General features: G+C 33.3%; 2 protein-coding genes across 5 annotated transcripts; one reads left to right on the top strand and one right to left on the bottom strand.

The window, feature by feature from the left end:
• The first annotated feature begins 1,330 nt into the window (after positions 1 to 1,330).
• LOC108563931 (sodium- and chloride-dependent creatine transporter 1-like) lies at positions 1,331 to 9,578 on the top strand. 4 transcript variants are annotated; one of them, XM_017922768.1, is made up of 7 exons: positions 1,331 to 1,506; positions 3,779 to 4,060; positions 4,119 to 4,382; positions 5,959 to 6,061; positions 6,207 to 6,339; positions 6,899 to 7,137; positions 9,244 to 9,575. In XM_017922768.1, the coding sequence occupies exons 2-7, from the start codon at positions 3,784 to 3,786 to the stop codon at positions 9,488 to 9,490; spliced, it is 1,263 nt and encodes a 420-aa protein (XP_017778257.1). In that variant the 5' UTR covers positions 1,331 to 1,506; positions 3,779 to 3,783; the 3' UTR covers positions 9,491 to 9,575. The 4 variants fall into 4 exon arrangements, with proteins under 4 accessions (XP_017778257.1, XP_017778259.1, XP_017778256.1 ...); XM_017922770.1 differs by lacking the exon at positions 1,331 to 1,506 and adding an exon at positions 2,147 to 2,223 and having other exon boundaries at positions 9,244 to 9,577; XM_017922767.1 differs by lacking the exon at positions 1,331 to 1,506 and adding an exon at positions 3,255 to 3,440 and having other exon boundaries at positions 9,244 to 9,578.
• LOC108563933 lies at positions 5,030 to 5,777 on the bottom strand. Its single transcript, XM_017922771.1, has 2 exons — positions 5,676 to 5,777; positions 5,030 to 5,618 (listed from the first exon to the last, which is right to left on the bottom strand). Exons 1-2 carry the CDS (start codon positions 5,710 to 5,712, stop codon positions 5,095 to 5,097), a joined length of 561 nt encoding a protein of 186 aa, XP_017778260.1. The 5' UTR covers positions 5,713 to 5,777; the 3' UTR covers positions 5,030 to 5,094.
• Positions 9,579 to 10,322: the final 744 nt, after the last annotated feature.

The raw sequence follows: 10,322 nt of genomic DNA, 5'->3' as shown, positions 1-10,322 counted from the left end.
TCTGTTGGATTAATTCTATGTATCATAGTTTTCGAGAAAATCAACGAAATGTAAAAGCACTGCTTTTTCGAGCCTTTTTTTAACTTTGAATACGAATTACAGCCAAACGGTTAAAACCACAGTAATATATCGATACTTGATAGATTCCCCAAACATTCAGCTTTCATATGCATCTATTGGCTTCATTCTATGTATTATAGTTTTCGAGAAAATCAATGAAATGTGAAAATTCTGCTTTTACGAGCATTTTTTCAAATTTGAACACGAATTACAGCCAAACGGCTAAAACCACAGCAATGTATCGATAATTGCTAGATGCCCCAAACATTCAGCTTGCATATGCATGTTTTGGGTTCATTCTATCTATTATAGTTTTCGAGAAAATCAATGAAATGTGAAAATACTTCATTTTCGAGCTTTAAATTTTCATTTTTTCAACTTTGAACGCGAATTACAGTCAAATGGATAAAACCAAAACAAAGTGTGAATAATCGCTTTAATATACATCTTTTAATCCATTCAATCTAATATCAATTATGTCAAAATACGTATTTAAATCAATGTTCGATAGATGTACTAGACTGATACATTTGTGCATGCAAAATGTTACGTAACAAACAGTGTCAATTAATTGAAACTTCATCGTTCCATTAATTTTGGAAGGCATTAATCAACTCCATTTTCAATGGATGCACAGCGTTTCACCATTTGTCTGTGATTTATTAATTAAGTCGTTTGAGCGAACCGCGCTTTTCCCCGTTTCTGGTTTTCCCTTCGATTATATCGAATTTGTGCAGTTCGGAACTGTTTAAATGCGTTGAAAACAGATTCTATCTCATTACTAAATAGACACATCCTAATGGATTAACAATATTTCGATTTACTTTACTTTCATTTAACGATTAAAGATGCAATTTGAAAATGTAAGTATTGTAATTAAGAAATGTCCAAGTGGTAATGGTTTTCGTTGCAAATGACTTAATTATAAAGGAAATTCTCTAGATTTGGGTAATTTGTAAGCAAGTTGATTAAGTAATGAATTTCTATGCGTCTTTTATTCAATTATTTCACCAACATTCATCAAAATCCAATACGATGAATGTAAGTACAAATAAACTAATAATATGTTGAAATATTGAATAATTAGGATAGGAATTGGGTGGAAAGCGTGTCTAAGAATAAAGATCAAGGTAATTCCTACCAGATATATCCGTGTTATAAACGAGACAGAGAGTGAGACAGGACGTATTTTTTTTTGGGAAGTGATCTGGAATTAGTTTTGATACTGAAATGAATTTGTGTAGAACACATTTGCTCTTAGAGTATCTCGTGCGATGGACAAGCAAAGTTAACTTTTCTGACGCCAGACGACGCCATGCCTATACAAATATACCGCGTCCGGATTGACGATCTTTAGTTATCATCCTGTGGGCAAATTGTTTAGTTTAAACACCAAAAAGTAACAACAACAAAACAAAACATCGCGTGAAGCCGATGGAAACAGATGTGAGTATTTGCTTGAATCCTCTTCAAACGAAGTAAATTCCTACGCTCTCTTTCTCTCTCTCAAAACCTATTTTCGATCCTGAAATAAAATTCAATTTAAAAATACACGCATACCGATTACTGTTTTTATTTTTCATCATTTTTATTTCTTATTCTCTTTTTTCGATTTTACGCTTTTTCACTTTTTCAATGTCACAGTCTATGCAAAATATTTACATTTTAAATCATTAATTAGTTTTCATTATTAAAATTATTTACTTTGCTTCTTTTTTTAAACTAAATTCATTGTAAAATACTTAAATTACTTTGATACTAATTGATTTATTTATTTTTAATTTCATTGCAAATTTGTCACATCTTAAGTTTTAGTTTTGTTTTATTTTGTTTTGCTATCAATAAAAAATATATCTAACTATCAATACAATTAATTAATTAAAAAAAAACAGTTTTTTTTTAACTGAAAATAATAATTGTGGTATAAAAATAAATTTTCTAAGAAAATTATATTGAAATGCATATAAATTATTTTTTTTTGTCATTTTTTAAAATAAGTTAGAACTTTGAACGTGAAATTATTTTTGGCACCCAATTATTTCGCATATAACCTTCCATGCATATTGATATTTGTGTTCTGTTCTCTCCTAGCAATTCACATGCAAAGTTTCAACGTTATTTTACTTTAAATGTTTATGAAAATTCTGCATCACAATTAATTAAGTGAGTCAAGAAATTTGTTTAACTGTGCAAAAGTGATAAAACTATAATATATAAATAAATGAATTATAATCAAATTTAATGAAAATATTATTTATTAGAAATGTTTATTTATGAAAATTATGATGATAAAATCGTTCTAAATTTAGATAAACTTAAATAATTGTTTTCGTTTCTTATTTGTTATTAATTTACTTCTAATCTTATGTTTTTCAATGTTATTGTACAAAACTAAATGTCATGGAAACAAATAAACGTCTATGTTAGCCTAGGTAATGTACGTTTCGGAAATTGAAAGATTTATCTTGGGATTTAGATTAACACAACTGTTATTCTAGGAATTACTTGTTTTTAAGGAAACTGCATAATATTTATGATAAACATAAGTAAATAAGAGATTAGATATTAAAGTTTGTATACTGAAAAACTTCTTTTTCAAAAATTAAATCTGTAATTCAATGACTATTGATTATAGTTTTTTCTGTCTACAAATATCTTTATTTTATTGTAATTATTTGTTGAAGCAATAAGTAGAAAAGTCAGTGTCAATGGAATATAAATGAATTTGTTTGGATGAGAAGAAACACATGTGTGGTTGCCGTCTGATTTAGTTTTAATTCGTGTAGGAATGTTAGACGAGCGCGAAACTCGTCCGAATTGACGAATTACGTCTGTAGATTATTGCATAATCGATCGGGATCAATTGGTCGTGCGAACACGCCAATTGGGCCCGATATTGGACAGATGCAATATTTTGTAAACAAACAATGAAGACTTGATTGGTACCAATTGATGATTTTTACTTCTAAATTTCATTTCGTCCTGAAGCCACTACACTCGCTCGCTTAATAATAGAAGTCCTACACGATGCACGACTGTTGTCTCCGAAATACAAATGATGATGCAACTTCGGTAAAAGTGACCGAAGAATGTTTGTGCAAGTCAATGTCAATGCCACACAATCGATTCTTTCCCGTTCCCTAATCCACGAATCTATTGATTAAAACTGATGCAACTGCACACATATACACATATACATATCCTACGTTTGTCCTTCGTCCTGGCTGGCTTTGCACGAGTTTACTGACCACCTTAATTAGTCCAACATCTAACCCACATTCGGGTGCCAAAAGACCCAAAAATACATTCTTAAACTTGACCGCCATTCAAATTATTCAGTACGCGAAAATATCGCGCGACTATGGCAGGCGTTAAATACGGTAACAAAAATAATACTAATGTAGATTTAGTATAGAAGATCATAGCTTTGCACAATCACTAATTGATTACTAATTTACTTTTGAATTGTATAATCAGTTTCACAGTGAGTATATAAATACATACAGATTTGAACCAATAAAATTTGAATTTCAACTAAATGTTTGTATTAAAATATTAAAATATTCATATATTATCATTAAATATCTAATAAAATAGTTTATTGTATTGAATCCAATATGTTTCTTGCTGTTCTATAATTATTATTTGAAATATATGTGTAATTCTAAAAACAATTAATTTAATTAAAATCAACTTTTCTTGAACTCTTTTCTTGCAGATAAAATGTCAAATAAAATGTACTTTTGGAATGAGAACAGGCCGAAGCAGGAAAGTGAAGAGAGCAGTGACTATTACCTAAAGTATGATCAGCAGAAGCCGGAGAATCTGATACCGAAAGCTCAGGAAAAGTGCACGAAGTACGGCGTTGAGGATCAAGAGGATAGCTCGCAGAGAGGAGGCTGGAATAACCAGTTGGATTTCCTGTTCTCGTGCATTAGTTTGTCGGTGGGATTAGGAAACGTGTGGCGATTTCCTTACTTGTGTTACAAGAATGGCGGAGGTATTAATCAATTTGATGTTGTTTACGATGATTAATAATAATGCTTTGTTCAATTTAGGCGCATTTCTCGTCACCTATTCCATAGCCATGCTCTTCTGCGGTATCCCGATGTTCTTTCAAGAAGTGGCGATCGGCCAGTACTTGGGAGCTGGAGGAATGACCTTCGTCGGTCAATTGTGCCCGATATTCAAGGGCGTCGGTTACGCAACGATGACCATCGTCTTCCTGCTGGACGTCTACTATTGTATCATCATCGCGTGGACCTTGTTCTATCTGATAAGCACGTTTGCGGTCCTTCCAGAATTACCATGGTCCAATTGCGGTAAGTAATTATCTGTTTACGTAATTTCTTTTTATTCCACTCTGTAATTACATCGAAAACAGTAGCAATTTGCGACTATTGCGACCTTAAATAAACGTTTCGCTATTTTCGTAATATTTTCGCCCCACACGTGTCCATTGCGTTACCATGTGATTGCAATTTTTTTTCCCGAAACGTCTGTACTCATGCCAATTGTCTCCGAACGTTAATTACAACCTAAACGTCAGAGGTTTCCTTCTCTATTTTATTTTTTTTCTTTATTATTGTTCACTTTGTTCCAAACAGAAATCGTGCTGAAACGTGGATTTGCGTTGTGCAAATTGTCGTAATGATGCATCGTTGTTATATAATTTTTCTATGAAACAAAAAATTAAATGATTAAATGAGGTGTTCCATACCAAATCACTCTCATGTGACCGTGAGAAGCACAAAAAATAAACAAACTGATGTGAGCAAAAATAATTTGGGATTGTATAATCAAATGAATGCAATTGGCTATAAATATCACTTGGGCCTGCAAATAAATGCACAATGTGTGTGGAATCCCAAGGAATCGTATGGCATACGTCCAGAGGTTTTTCAAGAAAATGCAATTATCCTTACCCTATTTATCTATTTTATCCTCGGGATTATAACAAACAACATAATTTTTAATATATTAATATATTAACATTCTGATGTTGCTCGAAGCAATGATTTACAAATAAAAAAACTATAATTTGTGACCTTCGAAGAGAGAGTAGAAGAATCCTGGTCCTGTGGTCTTCTCCAAGAAGCTTTTGATATTGAACCAGGTAGTTGACAGACCCAATTTTCCTATAAGATCCTTAGCCCAGTGCTGGCAATTCTGCAGGATCAAGTTGTAATCCTGACCGTTGAATTTGATTTCCCTGCAGTACGTCTTGAGCTGCTCTGGTGTCAGATCGACCTTTCCGAAATTGTATACGTGAACTCCGGATTTACCATTAAGGACTTGTTCCTTTGTCATTCTCTCGCAAATCCAAGTGATACCTCCGGATCCTTTGTTTCCGGTGTTGGGATCTCTGTGCAGTTCGCACAGATATACTTGATCATCCCCATCGAATTGCACGACTATAGCCCAATGCTTGCCACCTTCACCGGTCAAACTTAAAGCTCCGCCGATGAGTCTGGCAGGTAAAGCGTTACCAGCCAAATCGTGCATGAGGAGTTTCACTGTAGCCCTTTGTGCAGCCTGAGCTGGCACTGAAAGGTACCCTAAACACAAAACATAAGTTTATATAACATTCAATAGATTTTAAAGCAACCACTTACCAGTCAACAGAAGTAAAGCGAATACAAAGAATTTCATGATTGTTGAATTACTTGAAGCGTCTGATGCAAATACAGGATCAGCATCAATATATACCCAAAATCATCTTCCTTTTTCTTGAACTCTGCACATGATATTGTTGTTACGGTAAAACCCACACACAAATATGGAATTTACAATCTCTGACCTTACATAAACTTCTGATATCGACTTATTTGTTACTGATTAACGCATAATTAATTAATAAATATTTTTGAAATTCATTCAAGTTATTATGTATTGCAGATAACAGATGGAACACGAAAGATTGCTTCGATAATTTTTCCATCTCGAACACCAATAAAACCATCCTGAGGAAATCGACATCACCGGTCGAAGAATATTTCGAGTAAGTTCACGTTCACAACCTTCTTCTCCAAAAACAAAAATTCTTCATTTTGGTATACTGGATATTCTTATAAAGAGATGTTGTCTTGATTTTGTTTTTCAGGATTAAATAAATTTATTGCAATTTTTATTTAATACACTTTCAGTCACAAGGTCTTAGGTATTTCTACCGGAATCGAGGACATCGGAGGCCTTCAATGGGCCCTCTTCGCCTGTCTCGTCATCGGCTGGATCTTGATCTATGCCATCATCAGGAAAGGATTACATCAGAGTGGTAAAGTATGTACAAATCGATTTCCATATAAATCTATAATCTTAATCCATCATTAATCACTTGTCTTATAAAGATTTAGTTAAGTTAAGCTATTTTCTATTGATTCTATCAGCAAAAATGCTATAAATTGTTGTGATAGTTTGGTTGCATATAATATATGATCATTGAATAATTAAGATGAATTTTCCCAATCACGTAAAGAAAAGTACGAATTGTTTTTCTTCTCTTTTCAATTCTATTAATTATTAATGCGCAGTTTTCAAAACAACTAAATTATTAAGAACGTAATTGGTGTTGTTTTCGTTACAATTAAAATGAACTTATTTTGTCCTCAAATTGTTTCGTAATCGTTTCCCATTTAAGTACTTCTCATATTTATTTGATATAATTAACATAGGTTAAAATGTCAAGGACAGATTTATTATTAATTAATCAATTATTTCTGTATGATTTATTTAGTTACATAATGAATTAAAATATTGATCTTACTTAAAAATTGTATAATCTAAGTAAAATAGCTGCAGGCAGAATAAAAAAAAATGAATTTGGTATTCATCGTTGCAGATCATCTGGTTTTCAGCGATATTTCCCTACGTGGTCCTTCTGATCCTGCTGGCAAGGGCTGTGACGTTGGAGGGCGCCGGAGATGGTTTACTTTACTACATAACTCCCAGATGGGAAGAGTTGCTGAGCCCTGTACCATGGATGGATGGCGCCACGCAGATATTCTTCGCTTACAGCATAGGTTGCGGCGCCCTTCCAGCCCTCGGATCCTACAACAAGTTTCATCATAACTGCTATAAGTGAGTTTCCGCGTACGCAGGTCCCTTCCACCCTTCTACCATCACCCCTCAGAATGAGCCCATTTACACAGTCTCTCCAGAGGCCAAAACGGTGCCAATTAGACCGGAACGTGTTTCCATTTTGCATACTGCTTAATCGATGCCATCTACAACAGCTACACACTAAAAATAGGACGATAATGATCCTTGCACTGTTGATTGAAAACACTTGCTATATTCTCAAAAAAAGTTGATTTATACATTATTTGTTTACATATAACTTTTGTGCTTTACAATTTTTCATTTCGACTGTTTTTTTGTTATATTGATGAACGCAGTGAAACGTATTTATTGGGACGCCAATTAGGGAGTGCAGCATTCGGAATTGGATCCAATTTAAATTATGCGAGATGCAATATTGAGATGCAAATTTCTGAACGTTTGCAGCAACGTTTCGATCGATTTTAACAGACATTCAAACACATATAAATTTTGCAATCAATGTAGAATCAATCAATATTTTCTTTCAATTCGATCGGTAATCAATTATGAATGTAAAAAAAATAATATCCAATTAAATTTATTTTTCAGTTCAATTTAATTCGTGAATAATAATGAAACCAGTTGATTAGTTGCGGTTTAAATTTAATTAATTTTCATAATTAATTATAACGCTCCCACGACTAATCGGATGTACGTATGCATGCAAATATATGTATTATATAATTGTTACTAGCGAACTAAAAAAAAAAAAAAATGAAATAAACTTTGGGTTTTGAGCGCGTAACGAAGCGGTGTTTTCGGCATAAAATTAACGTTCGAAAAGCAATTATTATTTGCGCATTAAAACCCCATGGCAATTCCGTAATTACAATTTGCAAACTGGCGATCTGTTGCGTATTTGCAATGCAGAAACGTGTACAGTTATATAAATCAATGATTTTTGTTATTTATTAAGCATTAAAATTATGATAGATTTACAAAACTTTGTAAGTATTAATTATGGTTTTTTTTCAGCGTTAAATTCATTATAAAAAAAAAGCTGAAATTACCCTTATTTCTTCAATTGGATTGGATTAAATGATTATCGAATAAAGTAGAGTATTGTGAGAATATTATTCATATTTGTTTGTAAGGTTAATATAGTTTAAGCAAGAAAGCTATAGTTTTTTGAGTAATTGCGTATGAATATTCCCTTTGAGTAAATGAGACTTTTAGCTGTAGATTTATTGAATCGCGAAGAATTAATTGCTGCACATTGCAAACGTCACGCACAGTCTAATTTCACTATTTTCATGCATATTTAAAGCATATTCGTTTTTAATTTTAGTTATAGAAACGATGTTTGCGTAAGTTTCAATAACCGCGCTGGAATTTAATAAACGTTTGATTTTGGTGCAATTTCTTTAAATTGTAGTTGTAAATTCCGAGCGTTTGCAGTGGATGTGTACTCTCTCATATATAAACCAGATGGTATCGATGCAGTCGTAAATCACGATTATGTGAGTGTACGGTCTCAATATGTCACACAATTCAGAGGTGATCTGTATATTTGAAGCGAATCGATTTCTTTGATGTTTCAATGATTGAACAATGCATTTCGTTGTGCGAACTAAGCGAAGAGATGTTTATGAATAATGCAACGTAGTATGTCTATATTTACCCTAGACTTGTTAACGAAGTACGCTAAACAGTTCTGCAAATTTGACGTTTTAATAACGGTATGCCATGTCGTGTTGATGCCGTGAGCTTCGTGCTTCTGCTGCTGCTCTTCTCTCTCTCATTCATATATATTTTTTGCACCTTTCCACCCCCACGGTTCCGGCTTAATCGTCGTTTTGCTGCGAGCAAGGGGTTTGCAAAATGGAATTCATTCTGTCGTCCGTTCCGGCAATTTCATTAGCGTCGTGTCATAAAATTAATCCGCAGTGTTAAACAAATACAAAGCCTCTCCAGTAGCGAAATTTAATCATCCTAATAAACCCGATTAGAATTAGTTTTTGGGGACTCTGTCTCTTCCTCTCTGGCGACGGAAGAAAGGTATAATTAAACTGGTGAGCGTTGTCTGAAGGAAGACGTATGCTTTAGCATATGATAATTATAGTTTTTTTTTTGTTGTTGTTACAGAGATGCGGTCATTACGTGCATCATAAACACGTTCACATCACTGTTGGCAGGATGCGTGACCTTCTCGATTCTGGGGCACATAGCGCTCGAGCACGACGCCGGTGTTGGGGATGTGGTTAAGAATGGTCCCGGTCTCGTCTTCCTCACGTACCCGGAAGTCGTCCTTAAACTTCCTGGCGCTCCGCTTTGGGCCGGAATTTTCTTTATGATGCTAATCGTAAGTGACGCACCTAAGGACAATTTTTAAATCTTTATATATATGTGGACCATGAGTCCTTAAAGTTTGCATCGACCTCAGAAACTTATGGAATAGATTACATCTACCACGATCACAGACTTCAATCCTGTATATATGCGTTCAGTTATATAAGTCAATACCTATTACATTCTCTGTTAAAACTTTGATAGAAAATTATCCTGGATTGAATGATGAATACCAAGAAAAACAATTAAATTAATTAAATGTGTGTTTCAAATGGTTTAAGGATTGTTCTAATATGACCTAACTTGATGCGGTTTTGGAAGGATAAAAAAAAATATATCCTACCCAAATATTATCCACTTTCTCTAAACCAATTTTATTATCCTGGATTGAATGATGAATACCAAGAAAACCAATTAAATTAATTAAATGTGGGCTTCAAATGGTTTAAGGATTGTTCTAATATGACCTAACTTGATGCAGCTTTAGAAGGATAAAACAATATATCCTTCCCAAATCTTATCCACTTTCTCTAAACCTATTTTATGTTTCCTTTAAGAACATGTTATTCCACTTCTCCCCATAGCCATCACTTTTTATATCACTGTAAACCAGCGGTCGGGGAACTTTTTTAACCATTACCCCAAAATATTATTGCGTAAGTCGATATTACCCCCCCCCATTCTGAATTCATAAACAATCAATGTAAATTTTAAATAAACTTATTTATTGAATTAATTTGCATTTACATATTTATAAAAAAAAGTTACATGAAAATAGTAACAAATAGTAATAGACAAACAAAATAAAATTCTTAAATTGGAACAAACAAAAATTAATTGAAAACTTTCCCCCTTCAGGTTTTGGAAAAATGATA

This window comes from Nicrophorus vespilloides, unplaced genomic scaffold (assembly GCF_001412225.1).
Source record: "Nicrophorus vespilloides isolate i.1.1-1 unplaced genomic scaffold, Nicve_v1.0, whole genome shotgun sequence".
NCBI lineage: Eukaryota > Metazoa > Arthropoda > Insecta > Coleoptera > Silphidae > Nicrophorus > Nicrophorus vespilloides.
The sequence above is the reverse complement of the archived record's forward strand: the minus strand, read 5'-3'. Positions and strand labels throughout refer to the sequence as shown.